Source organism: Rhinopithecus roxellana, chromosome 7 (genome assembly GCF_007565055.1).
Source record: "Rhinopithecus roxellana isolate Shanxi Qingling chromosome 7, ASM756505v1, whole genome shotgun sequence".
In the NCBI taxonomy this organism is placed as follows: domain Eukaryota; kingdom Metazoa; phylum Chordata; class Mammalia; order Primates; family Cercopithecidae; genus Rhinopithecus; species Rhinopithecus roxellana.
In genome coordinates, this window is record NC_044555.1 from 63,980,317 (window position 1) to 64,003,958 (window position 23,642).

Here is a 23,642-nt window from a genome sequence, read left to right on the forward strand (position 1 = left end):
AGTGTGTTGTTCTGGTGATATTTGGGAAGTCAGCATTTGACAACATGTGGCCTGGGCTTCTTTACAACATGGTGGCTAAATTTCAAGAGTGAGTATTCCAAAAGAAAGCTATGTAGAAGTGATATAGTCTTTTTTAAGATAAGATCAGAAATCACACAGCATCATTTCCACCACATTCCAGTCATGGAGGTAACCACAGATGTTCACCCAGGTTCAAGGAAAAGGGGATTAGACTACACCATTTGATGGGAGGAATCAAGAATTTTCAGACAGTTCTCTAAACCATCACATCCCCTAAACTCAATTAACGTTGTCTATAGGTTCTTGGAAACTGCAACTTTAGGTACAGTGCCTAAGGAAGCCAACTTTCCCATAGGCTAATTGATATAAACAAGAGTGATGAGATTGATGTAAACAAGAGTGATATAAACAAGGTTCCTATGGCATATTTCTGGTCATAGAAACATCACCAAAATTCTAAATAAAGACCAAAACACATCTAATATTAAACATTAAAATAGATGTGAGCTATACATACATTTAAGACAGATTAATAAAAACAAGCAAGATCCAGTTATTGCAGTTCAGAGTTGTGGGTCGCTGGAGGCCATCCCGGCAGCTCAGGGTACCCAATGGGAACCCACGCTGGCCAGGATGCCATCCTATCACAGAGTGCACTCACATACACACTCACATTCACTCAGACTGGGGCCATGTAGACACACAGATTAACCTAACATGCACATCTTTGGGATGAGGGAGGAAACCCACGCAGACATGGGGAGAATGTGCAGACTCCACACAGACCGTGGCCCCAGCCAGGAATAATTTTTTTTTCTCATCAATGTTATAACAAAATGATTCTGAAAAAAAAGATGTAATTCAAGGACCTGCCGTATAGAAAGATTATCCAAAAGCTAATGGGCAGCCATGAATATGAGGACTATAGCGGATGCCCCCTACAAAAGGTATACACCAAAATACTAACAGTGTTTAGTTTAGGGAGTGGAATTATGGAAATAATTTTTTTGTATATATTTTCTGAATTTCCTTCAATTAAGAAGTATTCCTTAATTTAACAAAAGATACACAAACATATCCTCGAATTTAAGTTCGATAATGAAATAAGAAAAAATTCAGTACAAAATGTAGAAAGGAATGCCTGTAACCTAAATTATTAAATGTTTTTTTAACAGCTTTATTGAAATCTAATTTATATACCATAAAATTGCCTCATTTAAAGTGTACAATTAAATTCTTTTTAGTAAATTTGCAGTTTGCAACCATCACACAAATCCAATTTTAGGACATTTTCATAACCCCAATAAGACCTCTCATGCCAATTTTCGATCTCCATTCTTATTCCCAGCCTAGGCAACCACTACTTAATTTCTGAATCTATAGATTTGCCTATTCTGGGCATTTCATATAGATGGAATCATACAATATGCAGTCTTCTGTGTCTGGCTTCTTTCACTTAGCAATTCTTTTTTGACGTTCATCCACATAGCATGCATCAGTATTTTGTTCCTTTTAATTGCCAACTGAAATTCTATTGTATGGGTATGCCACAATTTGTTTATTCATTCTTCAGTTGATGGGCATTTGGATTGTTTTGGGGTTTGGCTATGATAAATAATACTGCTATGAACGTTTATATAAAAGTCTCATGTAAACATTGCTCTCATTTTTCTTCAATAGATGCTTTCTCCGAAGTTGCTGTATCATTTTACATTCCCACCACCAGTGTATTAGGGTTCCTATTTATCCACATCCTCCTTAACACTTACTAAAGTCTGTCTTTTTTATTGTAGCCATTCTTGTATATGTGAATACACATCTCATTTTTTTTTATTTGCATTTCTCTAATGACTAAAGATGTTGAGCATCTTTTCATGTACTTGTCAGTCATTTGTGTGTCTTTTTTGGTGAAATATCTATTCAACTATATTTTGTCATTTTTAATTGGGTTATTTGTCTTATTATTGAGTTGTAAGAGCTCTCTCTATATTCCACATACAAGACTTTTTTTTTTGAGACAGAGTCTCGCTCTGTTGTCCAGGCTGGAGTACAATGGCGTGATCTCAGCTCACTGCAACCTCTACCTCCCAGGTTCAAGCGATTCTCCTGCATCTGCTTCCCAAGTAGCTGGGATCACAGGCACCTGCTAACATGCCCAGCTAATTTTTTCATTTTTAGTAAAGACAGGGTTTCACCATATTGGCCAGGGTGGTCTCGCACTCCTGACTTCAGGTGACTCACCCACCTGAGCCTCCCAAAATGCTGGGATTACAGGCATGAGCCACCATGCCTGGCCAAGACTTTTATCAAATACATAATTTGCAAATATTTTCTTGCAGTCTGTAAATGTTCCCCCATCTATAATTTAAATTTTATGCTTTCAATAGTATAATTATCTTCCTGACTTCCTCCTTTGTGCCCCCAGTGGCCACGATGGAGGTGATGAACCTGATGGAGCAGCCTATAAAGGTGACTGAGTGGCAGCAGATGCACATTTGTGACTTAGGTATCCACTTGGGTGCCAACACCGCGTGCCCTCTGTCAGCAGCAAGGGCATCATGGAGGAGGATGAGGCCTGTGGGCGCTAGTCACTTACTCCAAAATTGACCGCATAGTTGGAAGTAAAGCAGTCCTCAGCAAATGTAAAAGAACAGAAATCACAACAAACTGTCTCTCAGACCACAGTGCAATCAAATTAGAACTCAGGATTAAGAAACTCACTCAAAACCGCACAACTATGTGGAAACTGAACAACCTGCTCCTGAATGACTACTGGGTACATAACGAAATGAAGGCAGAAATAAAGATGTTCTTTGAAACCAATGAGAACAAAGACACAATATACCAGAATCTCTGGGACACATTTAAAACAGTGTGTAGAGGGAAATTTATAGCACTAAATGCCCGCAAGAGAAAGCAGGAAAGATCTAAAATCAATACCCTAATATCACAATTAAAAGAACTAGAGAAGCAAGTGCAAACAAATTCAAAAGCTAGCAGAAGGCAAGAAATAACTAAGATCAGAGCAGAACTGAAGGAGATAGAGACACAAAAAACCCTCCAAAAAATCAATGAATCTAGGAGCTGGTTTTTTGAAAAGATCAACAAAATTGACAGACCGCTAGCAAGACTAATAAAGAATAAAAGAGAGAGGAATCAAATAGATGCAATAAAAAATGATAAAGGGGATATCACCACCGACCCCACAGAAATACAAACTACCATCAGAGAATACTATAAACACCTCTGTGCAAATAAACTAGAAAGTCTAGAAGAAATGGATAAATTCCTGGACACATACACCCTCCCAAGACTAAACCAGGAAGAAGTTGAATCTCTGCACAGACCAATAACAGGCTCTGAAATTGAGGCAATAATTAATAGCCTACCCACCAAAAAAAGTCCAGCACCAGATGGTTTCACAGCCGAATTCTACCAGAGGTACAAGGAGGAGCTGGTACCATTCCTTCTGAAACTATTCCAATCAATAGAAAAAGAGGGAATCCTCCCTAACTCATTTTATAAGGCCAGCATCATCCTGATACCAAAGCCTGGCAGAGACACAACAAAAAAAGAGAATTTTAGACCAATATCCCTGATGAACATTAATGTGAAAATCCTCAATAAAATACTGGCAAACCGAATCCAGCAGCACGTCAAAAAGCTCATCCACTAAGATCAAGTAGGCTTCATCCCTGGGATGCAAGGCTGGTTCAACAGACGCAAATCAATAAATGTAATCCATCACATAAACAGAACCAAAGACAAAAACCACACGGTTATCTCAATAGATGCAGAAAAGGCCTTCGACAGAATTCAACAGCCCTTCATGCTAAAAACTCTCAACAAACTAGGTATTGATGGAATGTATCTCAAAATAATAAGAGCTATTTATGACAAACCCATGGCAAGTATCATAATACTGGATGGGTAAAAACTGGAAGCATTCCCTTTGAAAACTGGCACAAGACAGGGATGCCCTCTTTCACCACTCCTATTCAACATAGTGTTGAAAGTTCTGGCCAGGGCAATCAGGCAAGAGAAAGAAATAAAGGGTATCCAGTCAGGAAAAGAGGAAGTTAAATTGTCCTTGTTTGCAGATCACATGATTGTATATTTAGAAAACCCCATCGTCTTAGCCCCAAATCTCCTTAAGCTGATAAGCAACTTCAGCAAAGTCTCAGGATACAAAATCAATGTGCAAAAATCACAAGCATTCTTATACACCAATAACAGATAAACAGACAGCCAAATCATGAGTGAACTCTCATTTGCAATTGCTACAAAGAGAATAAATACCTAGGAATCCAACTTACAAGGGATGTGAAGGACCTCTTCAAGGAGAACTACAAACCACTGCTCAGCGAAATCAAAGAGGACACAAACAAATGGAAGAACATTCCATGCTCATGGATAGGAAGAATCAATATCGTGAAAATGGCCATAGCACTCAAGGTAATTTATAGATTCAATGCCATCCCCATCAAGCTACCAATGACTTTCCTCACAGCATTGGAAAAAACTACTTTAAATTTCATATGGAACCAAAAAAGGGCCTGTATAGCCAAGACAATCCTAAGCAAAAATAACAAACCTGGAGGCATCACGCTACCTGACTTCAGACTATACTACAAGGCTACAGTAACCAAAACAGCACGGTACTGGTACCAAAACAGATATATGGACAAATGGAACAGAACAGAGGCCTCAGAAATAACACTGCACATCTACAATCATCTGATCTTTGACAAACCTGACAAAAACAAGAAATGGGGAAAGGATTCCCTATTTAATAAATGGTGCTGGGAAAACTGGCCAGCCATATGTAGAAAGCTGAAACCGGATCCCTTCCTTACACCTTATACAAAAATTAATTCAAGATGGATTAAAGATTTAAATGTTAGACCTAAAACCATACAAACCCTAGAAGAAAACCTGGGCAATACCATTCAGGACATAGACATGGGCAAGGACTTCATGACTAAAACACCAAAAACAATGGCAACAAAAGCTAAAATAGACAAATGGGATCTAATTAAACTAAAGAGCTTCTGCCCATCAAAAGAAACTACCATCAGAGTGAACAGGCAACCTACAGAATGGGAGAAAAGTTTTACAATCTACCCATCTGACAAAGGGCTAATATCCAGAATCTATAAAGAACTTAAACAAATTTACAAGAAAAAAATCAAGCAACTCCATCAAAAAGTGGGCAAGGGATATGAACAGACACTTTTCAAAAGAAGACATTTATGTAGCCAACAGACAACATGAAAAAATGCTCATCATCACTGGTCATCAGAGAAATGGAAATCAAAACCACAATGAGATACCATCTCACATCATTTAGAATGGCGATCATTAAAAAGTCAGGAAACAATAGATGCTGGAGAGGATGTGGAGAAATTGGAACGCTTTTATACTGTTGGTGGGAGTGCAAACTAGTTCAACCATTGTGGAAGACAGTGTGGCAATTCCTCAAGGATCTAGAACTAGAAATACCATTTGACCCAGCCATCCCATTACTGGATATATACCTAAAGGATTATAAATGATGCGACCATAAAGACACACGCATAAGTATGTTTATTGTGGCACTATTCACAATAGCAAAGACTTGGAACCAATCCAAATGTCCACAATGATAGACTGGATTTTAAAAATGTGGCACATATACACCTGGAATACCATGTAGCCATAAAAAAGGATGAGTTCATGTCCCTTGTAGTGACATGGATGAAGCTGGAAACCATCATTCTGAGCAAACTATCACAAGGACAGAAAACCAAACACTGCATGTTCTCACTCATAGGTAGGAATTGAACAATGAGAACACTTGGACACAGGACGGGAACATCACACACTGGGGCTTGTTGTGGGGTGGGGGGAAGGGGGAGGGATAGCATTAGGAGAAATACCTAATGTAAGTGACGAGTTAATAGGTGCAGCAAACCAACACGGCACATGTATACATATGTAACAAACCTGCACGTTGTGCACATGTACCCTAGAACTTAAAGTTTAAACAAAAAGTGTAATTATCACAAATTATTTGATTTTGTTCATAGAACACACCAAATTTGAAAAAAATGAAATCAATGAGAAGCTTTGTTTCTAAGGTTTAAAGTTAAAAGGGCAATTGCAGTTGTCCAATAACTAAAGATAATTTAATTACTTGTTGAAAATTATTTTGCCTTGATTATCTAGGAATTAGTAATCAAAACATAAGAGCATATTTTTGAAACTGATAAACTGAGGTTTTGTTTGTTTGTTTGTTTGTTTGAGATGGAGTTTCGCTTTTGTTGCCCAGGCTGGAGTGCAATGGCATGATCTCGGCTCATTGCAACCTCCGCCTCCCGGGTTCAAGTGATTCTCCTGCCTCAGCCTCCCAAGTAGCTGGGATGACATGCATGTGCCACCACGCCCTGCTAATTTCGTATTTTTAGTAGAGACGGGGTTTCTCTATGTTGGCCAGGCTGGTGTCGAACTCCCATCCTCAGGTGATCCACCCGCTTCGGCCTCCCAAATTGCTGGTATTGCAGGCGTGAGCCACTGCGCCCAACCAGGAGGTTATTTAAGATAAGCATTTCTTATTTCAAAAGGAAGGTAGTAGTTCTAAATTTTAATTCTACACCTCAAATGTAATCCATTTTAACATTTTATCTACATCTGACTGACTTTATCAATGTAAAATAAAGCAGGTGGCCCAATTCAGGCAAACATGTACTGAGCATCTGTTGAATGAGGCCTTGTGCTAGGTGTGGCAAAGAATATAGCGACAAGAATAACTGCTCATTTGTGATTTACTAAAAAGAGAGCCAATAACTTCAGTAGTGAGATGTCCAGGAAAATTTTATAACAGTTGCTACTGATAAGCTCAATTCCACATTCTGCTAGGGAAGAGAACTTGCATAAAAGGATAAAATAGTAAAACTTTTTGTTTTCAGTTTTGGCTGAGTTCCCAAAGGTGGAGGAAAACCAGTAAATTCCAAATACATTCACATGCCAGAGTGAGGCACTGAACTTGCAAAAAGGATGGAGCAAAAGCTATACTTTTCAATCCTTAGGATATCGTCTATGTTGAAGTTACATCATTGGCTTCAAGATGGCTAGTCAGCTTCACATGCCTCTGAAGCTTGGGAGACTGATGTCTGACACTCTCAGAGACAAATCCGAAAGGAAGTGAATATGGCTGATGCTGACCCTGCCTGATAACACATTGAGAGAGTACTGCGTTGGAAGTGAGATGCACTTTCCCTTTCATGCAACAGTGGGGCAAGGGTGCTTGAATTTTCCCACTGGCCCCAATGGAAGGGTGGAATTGGAATTCTGCCCACGAGGATTAAATCCTGTTCTGCTCTTCTATTCCAGAGCCTTTCCACAGTTACTCCCACAGGCTGAGCAAAGGGCCTGCATTGTTTCAAGTTTTCCACTCCATGTAGACAATGAATGGATACTTGATTTCTCCAGTGCTCATGGGCCTAATGATTCATGACTGTGTTAGCCCCTTTTACCATTTTCAGGACTTGCAGGAAAAATAATCCTAGGAGATTCATAATTAGAGCAGAATGTGGCCCAAACACCTGGCAATCATGTTCATCCTCATTTTTTACCTAGATCATCCTTGATGTTAGAGCAAGGTTTACTCAATCTGATGGACATGCTTTTTATTTCTCTTGGCATCACCCACCTCTAGATAGTCATAAAGGATAGTGGATGACTTATTATGTCAAGTATTTCTCTCATAACTAAATAAATTATACAGATTTATATATATATAATCTATACATTACAGATAATGCAGTGTCTGTAAGTACTTGAGGAGACTTGGAAACCTTTTATGATCATCAAAATGAATATTTTTCTATTTGTCAACATTCACAACTATGAATCTTTATCTGTTTGTGTGGTTTATACTGGGGTTCTCCACCCCTGCCCCCCAACCACCAGTATTTCTCCACTTGGTCATTCCTATTCAGAGTCTTTCACCTTTATCTCTGACATAGCTTCATTCAAGAGCTTAATTTTTTAAAGGTACCATGATCAAGTCAATTTATATCCTGAAGAAGGGATTACATGACTCTTCATTTTCTGAGGAGTCCAATGAACAGGCCCATGACACGGACTCTCATGACAAGGAACTGAGGCTTCTAGCCAACAGCCAGCAAGGAACCAAGGCCTGCAACAATGACTTGAGTTTGAAGGCAGATTTTCCAACCTAAATCAAGCCTTGAGATGATTATAGCCCCAGCTGACAGCTTGAGTGAAATCTCATGACAGACCCTGAGCCAGAACCACCCAGCTATGTTACTCTCAGTTTTCTGACCCTCAGAAACCATGTGAGATAATAAATGTTTGGTGTTTTAAGTCACTAGGTTTTTGAAAAAATTGTTGTGCAGCAATAGATAAACAATATCATACACTGGGTTAATGTGGCTCCAATAGCTGAAGGGTAGTTCTCTGAAGAGCTTGAGGGGATATCGTGTAGGAGAGTTGCACAAAGACGCTGGGGAATGGGCAGAACCAGTAGAAGAGACCTGAGTGACATAAGCAGAGCATCCATCATATTTGCTATTCCCCCCCCAAAGCAAACATTTCATGAAACAGCACTTATTATATGTGATATACTCTAATGTTTTTTATTCTTGTTTTATTAAATGCTGAAAGAGATCCCTCAAATTGATTTCATAATACCTAACAGATGTGACATTCAGTTGAAAACAGTGAACGTAATCATCTTTAAGGCCCCTTATAGATCTAAACTGCTGTAATTAGGAGGTGACACAGTTGTTATAATGATAACTAACATTTAATAAGCATTCACTATCCAGAATTGTTCTAAGCACTTCACATAGACTGTCTTACGTGAAGACAATAAGGTAGGTTCTATTACCATCCTCATTTTACAGATGTGAAAACTTGTAAATGCCAGAGGCCAGGAGGGAATCCAGGCATTCTGACTCCAAAACCTATTGTCAAGAGTGCAGGCTTCTATATTATACTGTTTGGGTTCAAATTCTGATTCCAATGGTTGATAAATAAATGTTTTCAGTTATGATGATGATGTACCCAATTATTAGAAATTCACTGATGGGGATAATTCTCCCTATTGTCAAGAGTGCAGGTTCCTGTATCAGACTGTTTGGGTTTAAATCCTGATGCCAATGGCTAATCAATGTCTTTTCAGTTACGATGATGACATACTCAATTATTAGAAATTCACTAATGGGGATAATTCTCACAAAAGGAAGTTTAGGGCTGAATTCAGCAGTTCAACGCATTGATAATAAGTTCAATGTTCTGCTCTGCTTCAGCCACACTGACCCAGTCTTCACTTTAAATGCAGCCACTCATGCATTTCAGTAAGAAGGGGCCCTGGCCTAGGTTACACAATGTCTGCATGGTTTAACAGCTAAAGTATACTTCACTGTAACCAAATAGGATAGAAGGAATTTCAACATATTCATTTTTATGTATTGGGTTCATTAAAGTGCACTCAAAGATAATTCTCTAACAAACAAACCTAAGTAAAAATACACTAGTCACCATAATGTAGAAAGTATTCCTACTAAATTCAGTGAACATTAATTAACCTTTGGATTTCAAAAATGGGATCAATAAACATGGTATAATTGACTAAAAGTGGTAAAAATTATTTGTAGAACCTGGACACCTGGAACTATCATCTTTTTGGTTAAATTCCTCTGAGACAAGTCTCTATCAATTATATCTTTCTTTTCACAGGAATAAAGTATTTATCACAGGTATTAAAGTCAGTGTAAAAGCACAACATTCTTTTAATAAGATTCTCAGTAATCAAAAATTCATATACCTCCAGAATGAATTATCTAGAGCTGGACACATATAGGGGAAATGTGTCAGGAGGATGTTTCAGCAGCTGCTGTGTTGTAAGGTGACATGGAAGCTTTAGAAAGAGGGCAGAAAGAAAAAAAGATTTAAATCCCACTTTAGATGCTATTGGATGATTATGGATTATAAGGAACAAGACTGGTTGCAACCTTGCTTGGAATACAGCTAACAGGGGTAAGACAGTTTTCTCACGTTACCTATTTTCTGGAAAAAAAAAAAATCGTTTCTAATATATTGCTAAAAAGGGATTTACAGAGGATGTCATATTTCTCAAACCAAATATCAATCTCAATGACTTAAAATTTAACAATTCAAAATAAAACTTTTTCTAATTATAAAAGAAGTCATGCTTTTACAGAACATTTAATAAATGTAGAAAATGTAAAGAAAAAGCACAAAGTGATGAGATATTGGCTCACAAAATAGTAATTATTTATATGTATATATAGATACACATCTCCAAATTGTGTGTGTGTGTGTGTATGTGTGTATCTCCAACTTGGCATCACACTATAAGTTCATTTTGTAATTTTACTTTTTAAATTTTTATTAACCATCCCCACTCCCTCCTCACAACTACATTTCCCAGCCTCTGGTAACTATCATTCTACTCTCTATCTTTGTGAGTTCAATTGTTTTAACTTTAACTCCCACAAATAAATGCAAAGTTTTTCTTTTTGTGTCTGGCTTATTTCACTTAACATAATGACCTCCAGTTCCATCCACGTTGTGGCAAATGCCAGTATCTTATTCTTTTCTATGGCTGAATAGCACTCCATTGTGTATATGTGCCACATTTTCTTTATTCATTCGTCTGTTGATGGACACTTAGGTTGTTTCCAAATCTTGGCTATTGTGAATAGTGCTGCAATAAACATGGGAGTGCAGATATCTCTTCAGTATACTGATTTCCTTTCTTTTGGGTATATACCCAGCAGTGCAATTGCTAGATCATATAGTAGCTCTATTTTTAGTTTCTTGAGGAACCTCCAAACTGTTTTCCACAGTGGCTGTATTAATTTACATTCCCACCAACAGTGTACAAGGGTTCCCTTTCCTCCATATTCTTGCCAGCATTTGTTATTGCCTTCTTTTGGACAAAAAGCCATTTTAACTTGGGTGAAATGATACCTCATTATAGTTTTGATTTGCATTTCTCTGATGATCAGTGCTGTTGACTATTTTTTCATATACCTGTTGCCATTTGTATATCTTCTTTTGAGAAATATCTATTTATGTCTTTCACCCATTTTTGATCAGATCATTGTATTTTTTTCCTATAGTTGTTAGAGTTCCTTATATATTCTGGCTATTAATTCCTTGTCAGATGGGTAGTTTCGAAATATTTTCTCTCATTCTGTGGATTGTCTCTTCACTTTGTTGATTGTATCCTTTGTTGTGCAGAAACTTTTAAACTTGATGTGATCTTATTTCTCCATTTTTGCTTTGGTGGCCTGTGCTTGTGAGGTATTACTCAAGAAATCTTTGCCCAATCCAGTGTCTTAGAGAGTTTTCCCAATGTCTTCTTTTAGTAGTTTCACATTTCGAGGTCTCAGATGTGACTCTTTAATTCATTTTGATTTTTGTATATGGTGTGAGATAGGGGTCTAGTTTCATTCTTCTGCATATGGATATCCAGTTTTCCCAGCACCAATTATTGAAGAGACTGTCCTTTCCCCAATGTATGTTTTAGGGAACTTTGTTGAAAATTAGTTCACTGTAGTTGTATGGATTTGCCTCTGGGTTCTCTATTTGGTTGCATTGGTATATGTGTCTGTTTTTATGCCAGTACCATGCTGTTTTGAATAATTTGAAGTCAGGTAATGTGATTCCTCCAGTTTTATTCTTTTTGCTCAAGATAACTTTGGCTATTCTGAGTTTTTTGTGATTCTATATAAATTTTAGGATTGTTTTTCTATCTCTGTGAAGAATGTCATTGGTGCTTTCATTGTATTTTATTATTTTTTACTTTAAAAATACTGTGGGAATTTCCTTGTGTCAAAATATTCTGCTTCAATATTAATTTCATAGCTGTATAGAGTTCCATTCTATGAATGTAGTACTTGTAAGTTAGGTATCTACTCAGCCAAGCAGAAACTACTCTATATATTTAATGCAGAAAAGGACTCAATGTTTTCCGTTTAGTTTCTCAATTCATACAAAACCACATCCAGGCCATCATCAATCATTCTATATGACAAATGCTCTTTTTAACAACCCCACAATATCATCCCTTACCACAAAATCTTCTTTCAGCTTAATCTCTCCCACTCTAGGTTCCCACACTGCCCCTAATCCCACTTGAAGCAGCCCTGAGAAACATTGCCCATTATCTCTCCATACCACCCCACCAAAATTTTCGCTGCTTAACACTTCAACACTATTTTGTTATTTTTCTTATTCATATAAGACAGGAATGTCAGGCATCTGAGCCCAAGCTAAGTGATCATATCCCCTGTGACCTGCACATATACATCCAGATGGCATGAAAAAACTGAAGAATCACAAAAGAAGTGAAAATGGCCTGTTCCTGCCTTAACTGATGACATTACCTTGTGAAATTCCTTCTCCTGGCTCAGAAGCTCCCCCGCTGAGCACCTTGTGACCCCCACCCCTGCCTGCAAGAGAAAAACCCCCTTTGACTGTAATTTTCTACTACCCACCCAAATCCTGTAAAACAGCCCCACCCCTATCTCCCTTCACTGACTCTCTTTTCGGACTCAGCCCACCTGCATCCAGGTGAAATAAACAGCCTTGTTGCTCACACACACACACAAAAAGTAATTTGCTATAAGGTACAAAAAGTACTGAAAAAACACAAAGGACAAAGGTGTGTATCAGTTAGCTATTGCTGTGTGACAAACCACCTTAAACTTACTGGTTTTATTTTTAAAACAATTCTGTGGTCAGCAATTTAGGCTGGGCTCATCTGGGTAGTTCTCTGGTCTCAGTTGAACTCCTTCCTGCTGGTTTTGGGTTGACTTTGCAGATCGTGGCTGGGCTCCCTTACATATCTGAGTTATCAGTGGAGATGAGGGCTGGTTAGACTCTGATGCACATGGTTTCTCATTCTCTCTAGCAGGTTAATCTGGGATTATTCCCATGGCAATCATAGGGTTCCAAAAGAGTGAGGAGAAGATGGTGAGTCCCCTTGAGGCCTAAGCTTAGCACTATCACAACGTCATTTTCACTGTCTTCTATTGTTCAAAGTAAGGAATAAGGCCAGCCCAGATTCAGAGAGAGAAGAAATAAATTTTACTTTTTATGGGAAGAGCTGCAAAGTCACATTGAAAAAGGTCATGGAAACCGAGAGAAAGAATTTTGGCTAGTTTTACAATTCATTACAGTGTGTGTTACCTAGAGACCAGAAAGCTTTACTACTTCTGGGCTGGGACCCACAACCTGTCACTTAGTGCTGATATGTGAGTGATGCTAACACTGCTGCTTTTGGGGGTGCTGCTCCCACTGAGTAGGAATACAGGATGCTATAGCTTTACTAATGCTGTTAAAATGGTCACAGATGTTTTGGAAAGAAATGGCTGCCTATAGTCACTGTTGCTGCTGCTACTACTGCTGGAGGGACTTCCGGAGACAAAAAAAAAGAGGCTTCTTTTTCCCCTCACCTCATAGTCTCTCCACCAGTGCTTCCCACTGGCAAACCTAACAGGAGGCTAATTGGGAAAGGAATCTGAAAAATGTAGTTTGTGGGTTTCTAGCTCCCTGTGATACAGAGAGAACACTGAAAGTATAACTGGGAGCCAAGTGAAAAATTACTGCACAACAATATAATGTTTTAAACTGATCTCCTATTGCTGGATATTTAGATTGTTTTGAGACACAACATAAGTGTGGAAAGCAAAGCCATCAGTGGGATAGTTTCTGAATCCAGTGGACAATGATATTTAATTTCTAGGAGAGGTATTTAAGAAGGGATATGTTCTCCTTCAGCTAAGCAAGAAAAAGGTAATACATAAAACAGAGCAGCTCTAAGTAACTCTGTTCTAGACATCCAAGAGCAGATTTGTGTTCATTATAAAAGGAAGGACACTGGAGTTCTGTGCATGTGGAGCAACAATTATATAGTTGACCTCAAAAATTGTTTACTTCGCATTATAGTCCCATTTGGTTGAGATCTGTAGCTTATTCTTAAGTTATAATTTTTGTACCTTGAAATACACAAAAATTTTACTTGCATTGCCCTATATACCAGTAGTCACAGAATAACTATAAGGTCCTGATAATAATTTTTCAAAATGTGTTTTTAGGGTTTAGCCTCTATACACAACATTTTAAAAATGTTTTAATTTTTGTTATAAAAATAATTGTTGTAAAAAATCAAGTGAGCATCTGCAGAGGTAGAATTTCTTCTTGATACCATACAGAGGTGGTCATGTATGTTTATCATGATTTTTTTCCCATAAAAACTCTAATATATTTTGTGATTATAATCACTGAAGTAGTATATTATAATTCTCTTCTCTAACCTGGAAGTTAGAAATTATGTATAATGTGTTTTGTCTTGTAGATCTTGGGTTTTAATACAGTTAAATGTATCTACTATTTTAAAACTGCATCATAGAATTCCATAGTATGGATATACTGAAATTCATTTTATCGTTTGTCTTCCCATATAGAGTACAAGCTCCTTTAGGACAAGGACCTTGCTTTTTTGGCTCACAGCTATATCCCCAGTGCTAAGAAAAGTGCCTAGCAAATAGTAGGTACTTAAAAAAATTGTAGAATGAACGAATATATGGCAAAACATTATTGATGAATATTTAGATATTTTCCATTTTCACTATTCCAATAATGAATTTTGCAATTAGTATTCTTGCAGATATATTTTATACATGTATTTATCTTTCTAGGGCAATTCATAGAGGAGGAATTACTAGGTCAAGGAACAAAAACAAAATTAAAGAACTCTAACCCCTCTCAAATTCGTCCCATGTTCAGAAAGTACCCAATGTGAAGGGAGGTGGCACTTATATTTACAAACCCAGTCTCCCTGGCTATCACTTGAGTGCTACCATTGTAAGTCTCACGAATGTAGTCCTGTTACTAAGTGGCATTGGCTTTTTAATTTGTTCTGTTTTGGGGAAGTTGTCTGAGTCTCTTATGTTTCTACCTCATGTTCTGATCCATTCAACTGTCATTCTGTTGAAATGAGAACAGTACCTTTTGTCCCTGATGTTTTTTGTTCAGCAAGCTATATTGGCTACAAAACTTTGTGCTCCCAATATCTTTATGAAATTTTTTTCTAATCTAGCTTTGTTAAAATCATCTCATTAACCCCCAAGGCTCAGGGTAAATTTCTATGCAGGAAAGGTAAGGGCTCGCATCATTCATTTTATGCCAATACTGGGCTATCCTCAGAATAGTTCTAACCCTCTGACACTAACCACGGCTCCTTGAACCAAGTTTTCAAAGCTCAGTTCTTTCCCTTCTTCAGTCAAGTGACTTGCAAACATACCCTTGACAGGTCTAGTCTCTGTCCAGTAGATGTTTCTGAATCCCAGGGTAAAATGTCATTTGGGCTGCTCAGGTAGGGATCCTAGAAATACTCAGATATATTCATAAATATAGAAACAGATGAATAGGGGTATGCTCGAATTTCATATCGGCAAGTTTTCAAGATAGTTCAGGGTTTTCCCACCTTAGATCCTAAAACTTTAATATTTTAATCTTTGGGGTAGAAGGCTTCCTTTATATTCTTTTCTGACTACAAATGTAATATATGATCATTTAGAAATATTCAGAAATAGAAGAAATATAAAATACAGAAAATAAAATCACCTATAACCTCCTTCCCAGAGGCACCACTGTGAAAATTTTATACACATTTTCATCCAAACTCTTTTCTATATAGTTTCTATAGTTAAGGTCATATTGCATATACCTTTTTTTGTTGTTTGCCCTTTTCTTAATGACAAAACTTTTCCTTTGTGACTAAAAATGCTCTTCATATACATACTTTCTAATAATTGTATATTAGTCCACTGTTTGGATGTACTATATATTATCAGAGTTGTGTGTTTTAAAAGCTGTCTTACAAGTTTACTCAGAATAAAAAGTCAGTCATATTTTCTTTCATCACCCAGATCCATTCAGTCCTGAGGGCTGTCTATTCTATTTCCAAATGGTTTATCTGTCCCAGAGGTTTTAATCAAAGCTGGAACATCTGGGAAGCTTTTAAAAAATACTGATTATTGGGGTCCCGCCACAGACTGATTCAAAAAGAATTCCTGAAGGATAGAGCTCAGGCATTCATATACCTAAAATCTCCCCAGTGGATTTTCATATAGCCAAAGTTGAGACGAAGTGATCAGGTCAGTCGCTCCTCTCCAGAGCCACTGCCACATCCCTAGGTGGAGCCCTCCCTCAACTCCCAATTAGGCAAGTGCAATTACCTCCTAACTCTTTTCCTGTTTCTCGTCTGTTTCTCTGGCAACCTCTCATCCTTCATACTCCTTCCCAAGTTACTTTCCTAAAACACAGGTCAGATCACATAGCTCCCCCATTGAGAGACTTCCCACTGCTCCCTACTGCCTACACTGGTGAGTCTAATGTGGCCTGAGCAAGGCCTTCTACCACCATAGCCCAACCTATATTTCTATATTTTTTCCTCCTCTAGGTCCTCGTATTAGTTTGTTTTATTTTGCTGATAACAGAATACCTGACGCTAAGTAATTTATAAAGAAAAGGAATTTATTTCTTACAGTTACGGAGGCTGAGAAGTCTAAGGTTGCAGGGCTGTATCTTATTAATAAGGGCCTTCTTGCTGTTGGGGACTCTGCAGAGTCCTGAGGCAGTGCAGGACATCACATCGGGAGGGGGCTGAGCATGCTAATGTGCTAGCTTAGATCTCTCTTCCTCTCCTTATAAAGCCACCAGCTCCCCTCTCATTATAACTCATTAATCTATTAACCCACTAATTCATTAATCTATAAATGGATTAATCCATTCATGACTGCAGAGCCTTCATGACCCAGTCACCTCTTAGAGGCCACATTTCTCAATTCTGCTACATCGGGGAATACATTTCAGCATGATTTTTGGTGGGGGCATTCAAACCATAGCAGTGTTCTAGCGTGCATTCTGCTTAGCGAGCTTTCTGCTTTTGTTCAAACTGCCTTTTTTTCACACTGTTCCTAACCTGCAATGATCTCCTTCTCCAATCCTCAAAGAACACCATCATCTTATTCATACTTCAAGGTCCATTTCTAATATCATATCCCTATTCAACCAGTCAACAATCGTCTATTGAGGGACTACTGTGTACCATTCATTAGTTCACAAGTTTTTGAGTTCTACTGTATCTAGGTGCTGAGGAGACAACAGTGAACAAAACAGAAAAAAATACCTTTCCCTGTAGAACTTACATTTTAGTAGGAGACACAGGAAAACAAAACAAAACAAAACACCCAAGCACATTTTCATAAATAAGAAAATGTTAGATAAGTGCTATGCAGAGAATAAGAACGTATAGTGACTGGGTGGCTATTTTTGTTTGAAATGGCCTCTCTGAGGAGGTGACATTTATACTGAGATCTGAATGACAGAAAGGAGGGGACCAATCATTCAAAGTTTAGGGGGCAAAGCATTCCGAAGAGAGGATCAGCCAATGTGAAGGTTCTGAGGTGGAATGAAGCCTACTTGTTTGAAGAATAGAAAGAAGGCCAGAGCAGCTGAAGCACAGGTCCAAAGGGGGAGTAGCGGCAGAGAGAGTCAGAGCCAGCTTATATATGCTTTTGTTGTTGTTTTGTTTGTTTTGAGACAGAGTGTCACTCTGTTGTCCAAGCTGGAGTGCAATGGTGTGATCTTGGCTCACTGCAACCTCTGCCTCCTGGGTTCAAGAAATTCTCCTGCCTCGGCCTCCCAAGTAGCTAGGATTATAGCCACGTGCCCCTACATCCAGCTAATTTTTGTATTTTCAGTAGAGACAGGGTTTTGCCATGTTGGCCAGGCTCATCTCGAACTCTTGAGCTCAAGAAATCCACCCGCCTCGGCCTCCCAAAATGCTGGGATTACAGGTGTGAGCCACCACACCTGGCCTCATATATGCTTTCTAAGTTAGGGCAAAGAGTTAAAATTTGATTCCAAGTGCAATGATGAGAAGCCACTAGATAATTTTAAGCCAAAGAGTGATATGAAATGGTTTGTGTTTGAACAAGGTCACTGTGGTTGTTGTGTGAACAACAGATAGAGGGGGTGACAGCAGGAGCAGGGACCAGGTATATACTTTGGTAGCAGTCCAGTTTTCCTTGAACTACTTGCTGAATTTGATGCCAATAAAAAGCAAACACTTCTCTTACTCTCAGGCAAAAGATTAAAATTGTTAATGTCACCTAAAAAGACCTGGATGGACTGTCCTCTCTCCAGCCTTCTATATATTGTCTTTGCCTCCTGCTATTGAGCCTTGCTGACCTTCCTTCCATTCCCCAGCCCACATCATTCCTTCAGGCCAGAGGATACTTGGACTTGCTGTGGTTACATATTATTTCTGTGTGTTATAAAATACACATAACATACAATTTACCACTTTACCTATTTTAAGGTGTACAATTCAGCAACATTAAGTACATTCACACTGTTGCACAACCATCACCACTATCTAGCTCCAGGACTTATTCGTCACCACAAGAATAAATCCCATATCCATTAAGCAGTGATTCTCCATTAGGGTTAGCCCTTGGCAACCACTAATCTGCCTATGGATTTGCCTATTATGGACAGTTCATATAAATACAATTATACATATGCATCCTTTTGCATCTGGCTTTCACGCAGCATAATGTTTTCAAGGTTCATCCAAGTTGTATCATACATCAGTATTTCATCCCTTTTAATGGCTGAATAATATTCCATAGTATAGATATGCCACAAAATAGATTTCATTAATCTATTTGTCACTGGACATTTATTTAGGTTGTTTTCATATTTTGGCTATTGTAAATGATGCTACTGTGAGTTGCTTGGTGATATGGCAGCTGTGGTTATATACTGATGCATTATAGATCAGTGAATCTTAGACATTTGATAGTTTCCTATGGCTGCTGTAACAAAGTACCAGAAGCTGGGTGGCTTTAAAAAAAAAAAAAAAAAAAAAAAAAAAAAAAAAAAAAAAAAACAGAAATGAATTATCTCACAGCTCTAGAGGCTAGGAGTCTGACGTCAAAGTGTCAGCAGGGCCATCTTCTCTCTGAGACTCTGGGTAGAATCCTTGTCTCCTCTTAGCTTCTGGAGGTGACCATCAATCCTTGGCAGTCTTTCGCTTGCAACTGCATCACTCTGATCTCTACTTCTGTTGTTACAGTGGCCTTATCCCTGTGTGTCTTTGTGTTTTCATATGGCCCACTCCCTGTGTCTCTTCTTTTAAGGATATGAGCCCTTAAACGTGCTTGGATTAAGGGCCCCACTACTCCAGTATGACTTTGTCTTAATTATATTAGCACCAACCCTATTTCCAAATAAGATCACATTCTGAGGTAATGGGGTTAGGACTTCAGCCGCACGAAGCCTGGACTTCAATATATCTTTTGGGAGGACACAATTCAATCCATAATAGATGACAGACATTACTGTGCATCTCCCCTAGGGATCTTGTTAACATGGGCTTGGAGTGGGGCTTGAGGTTCTGCATGTTCAAACAGCTCTTCCAGTGGATGTCAATGCTGCCAGCTCAGGGTTAGTGTGACCAATATGTTCTGGTCTGCCCAAGACTTTCCTGGTTTTAGCCATGAAAATCCTGAATGCAGGGAAATCCCTCAGTCCTGGGCAAACTGGGATGGCTTGTCACCCTATATATATGTCATGGGCCACAGTTGGAGAGCAAGGATCTAGCTACAAGCTATGTTAATTTATCTACTTATATTACTGAATATTCATACTTATCTTTACATTTAAATGGTTTATTTTTGCTAGAACAGTCCAAGTTTCCAAGAATCTGGACCTAAGAGATATTCCAAAAATGCTCCAAACTGTGAGACTGTGAGTTAGTTTAAAATGATGGGTGTCTTCTGTGAACGTCATATATTAACTCACCAAATTATCTATGATGCTTAGCAGTGTCACTGTTTGGCTGAACATTGAGATTTCTGACCCCTTTACAGAATAATTATACATGGCCAAGATCTTTTGATGCTAAGGATACCCACTGGGTTTGAAGTCTTCAGTATCCTTTCCCTGCTGCTGCTGCAGTTGGAATCAACCTGGAGACTGTAAGAATGAAAGAGAAAGCTCCTCTCTGAAGTTGGGTTTAAGTTCATTGCGGTACGGGGCAATGCCCCTCAACTCTTGCTTAATATTCAGACCACCTGAAGAGCTTCTAAAAAGCAGAGCTTTCACCCCACACCAAATGACTCCGAATAGCTGGTATTAGGCACAGGCATTCATAATTGTTTTAAAACACCAGGTGATGCAAATGAGCACCCAGCGTCGAGAATCAGTGTGCCATAGACCCCTTTATAGCAGACACCTTGCTCAACCTGTCCCTTCTTTCACCTGCACCTATTCCACTCTTCTATGCCCACGTACCTTTTTGTTATGGTTGACAATTTCCTTAAACAGGTTCTCCTCTTCCTCATATTTGTGTACTGTTTATACAGTTACCTTATTGACCTGAGACCACATATAACTCGATAGAGGTAATAATTACTCCTGTAACAACTGACCTTGGCAGGCTTTTCCCAAGCCTTATCGACTCTGTTTTTTACTCTTTCACAAATATGTATCCTTAACATAATCATCCACGATTGAGTTAATCTGTGATAGTGTTGCTGTTTTGACTAGTCTCTCAGCAATCAAGCTAAATCTTCCACTGAATCTGTGTGTCACTCTACAAACCATATCTGGGTGGAATGTACATTTTTATTGTGATATAATTAATATATCATAAAAACCATCCTCTTAAAGTGTACAACTCAGTGGTTTTTAGCCACTATGTAATTCTAGAACATTCTCATTACTCTAAAAAGAAGCCCCTTACCCATTAAGAGTCACTCCTCATTCCTGCCTCCCTCTTGCTGCAACCACTAATCTCTTTTCTGTCTCTACGGATTTGTCCATTTTGGACATTTCCTATACATGAATCATTCAGTATGTGGTCTTTTGTGTCTGGCTTCTTTCGCTTATTTTCAAGGTTCATCCACGTTGCAGCATTTATCAGTAGTACTTCATTCTTATGTGGCCGAATAATTTTCCATCGTATGGATGCACCGAATTTTGGTCATCCACTCATCAGCTGATGGATATTTGAGTTGCTTCCAATTTTTGGCTATTGTGAATAATGCCACTATAAACATTTATGTATATGGTTTTGTGTGGGCATATATTTTCATTTCTCTTGGGTAAATACCCAGGAATGGAGTTGCTGGATCATACGCAAACTCTGTTCAACTTTTTGAGGAACTCCAAATTGGTTGTGAACATTTTTTGACCTCAATGCGGCTTTCCCTTACAGGAGGGAGATGGTCTGTACTTGTTAGCGTGCCGCAAATGATTCTCAGGCATATTAAACATTTTTCTGTTATCTGTTAAACATTGTATGTGCAGCAAGGATGACGCCTCATACAGACCTTTGTCATTTCATCATTTCAAAATGTAAGAAAAATCTAAAAAATGGAGGAGCCTGCAGATACCTGTGGTGGCGAGGATTTGGGGTCTGTCTGAGCTCCTGGGTTCCTGTCCATCCCTCCAGCTGTATTTCCGGCCACCTGTCACAGTCTGTTCCTGGCACAGACAAGGCCTGCTGGTTGCCAAGGACATGACTACAGGGCCACTTCCATGTGAGAAGGCCCTAGCGGGTGTCAAAATGCAGAAACGTGACTGACGGGCAGGGGTCACCCATAAACTTCCCATAGCCAGGTGCAGGCATCCCTGCAAATGTAACGCCCAACTGTGTACAAAGCAGAAATCTAAATGCCAGGGCGGACTGGGAGAGGTTCCCATGACCTCTGACCCGGCCTCTAAATTCTCTCATTCCCTCCCTGCTGTCCTGCCGCGCCCCGTCTCCCGTCGCCTGGCCTCGTCTTTCTCCTCCGCTGGGGGTCTGAGCCTGCGCGGTATTGCGGACGCGGGCGGTGTTTCCCGCATGCGCAGTCACTGCCCGGCCCTGCTCCGCTTTTTCAGTGGGAGCACGGCGCGGTGCGCGCTCACGCACGCGCACGGCCTCGCCTGCGCGCTCACGAGGCCTCTCGCCGCACGCGCCCCCGGCCCGCCCCGCCCCGTCCCGCCTCTTCCCCCCTCCCGCGCGCCCGCCCGCCGCCTGCCGCCGCCGCCGCCGCCGGAGCTCTGTAGTATGGCATCGAGGAGAATGGAGACCAAACCTGTGATAACCTGTCTCAAAACCCTCCTCATCATCTACTCCTTCGTCTTCTGGGTAAGTGCCCACGCCGGGCCCGTGACCGAGTCGCTGTCCATCTGTCCGTATGATGATGCTCTGAGAAAAGAAGTGGGGAGGAAAACCCAAACCAAAAATTAAATCTCGGACCCCTCTTTAAGGAGACAGGCGCAGGGTGCTGGGTCGGGGATGCAGGATGGTAGGATTGCGGGTCGGGGCTGCTGGAACCCTAGACCTCGCTCCGCGCAGGCTGCAAGGGGCTGCGTAGTGTAGGTGACTGCAGGTTGTCGACCTTCCAAAAAAAAGAATGTTAATGCATTAGTTTCTTTTTTAATCTCCCGGGATAGGGTCAGCTCCTGGGGAAAGTTGCGGGTTTATTCGTCTGTTTTCCTCGCTGTACACCCTTCACTCCCTTCCCCTTCCAGCCGGTTCGCGGCGCCTCTTGGAGCTAACCTGTGGCCGGCTAGGAGAGGACACGGGAGCGTGGGGTTTAATCTCAGATTCGCAGTTATTCCCGACCCCACGGGGCTGCGGGAGGGAGGCACCAGAAGCACTGTGCCTGCCTGGCTGGGCAAGGGCGACCGAAGTCTCCCAAGCACACGATGGGGAGCAGGCGTTGTCACCGCGTGGAGGCGCACGAAAGGGAGAGGGTCTTACATAAGCCGGGGGCATCTTTGAGGTTTCTTGGTGACCCAAGAGACGAGTCTTTGGATTCCTTTCCCACCTCCCTGCATCCCTACACTCCCTATCTGGTCGTTCTGTCACTGCATGAACACAATCCGCAGCGCCCTGGCGGAGGGTGCCCTCCACTTGGTGATAGAGATAGCGCCCCAACTCTACTCTCCATCTATCTAGTGCTGCCGCCGGTCCTTGAAGCTCAATGCAGAAGGGTGACGTCAGCCCCTCAGCCAGGGCCGCGGGGGACTGCGTGGTGCACCTCGCGGAGGGATGCGCCTTTCTGCGCGGGGGAGGGGGGAGGAGGAGGAGGAGGAGGAGGAGGAGGAGGAGGAGGAGGAGGGGGAGGGGGAGGGGGGGCTCCAGGCTTCTGCCTTACCTCATCCTGTTTGGCAAATCATGGAATCAGTGCAGGGCTGACACTGCAGTGATTCACTGAGAGAGGTGCGTGGTACTTAAAGACCATTCCCCGTTATTTCTCTTTTCATGCAGATGACCCCGTCTTCCCTAGTTGCTTACTCCCATAACCAAGCCACAGCTACCCCGCAAGGGAATGAATATCGACCCTCTTCCCCTCTTGTCCCCCAAATCTGGGTCATTTTAGCTTCGATGGCAGTCATTTTGAAATCTGAGGCTCTGTAGGGAAAGCCAGTTCAACCTTTGGTTGTTTTCTTCTTGCACCCCCCACCCCCGCCCCTCACCCACCACCACATATTAGCCCTAATTTTGCTTTGAA

At 40.3% G+C, this 23,642-nt stretch overlaps 1 protein-coding gene and 1 pseudogene across 1 annotated transcript in view; one reads left to right on the forward strand and one right to left on the reverse strand.

Annotated features, from left to right (window-relative positions):
* LOC104671815 overlaps nucleotides 1-21,657 on the reverse strand; it is a 35,576-nt pseudogene extending 13,919 nt beyond the window's left edge.
* A 471-nt stretch (nucleotides 21,658-22,128) lies between these two features.
* TSPAN7 (tetraspanin 7) overlaps nucleotides 22,129-23,642 on the forward strand; it is a 118,779-nt gene continuing 117,265 nt past the window's right edge. Inside the window, exon 1 of the mRNA XM_030933783.1 lies at nucleotides 22,129-22,270. Within this exon, the coding sequence (XP_030789643.1) occupies nucleotides 22,190-22,270 (81 nt within the window). The 5' untranslated portion in view covers nucleotides 22,129-22,189. The remainder of the gene's footprint in view (nucleotides 22,271-23,642) is intronic.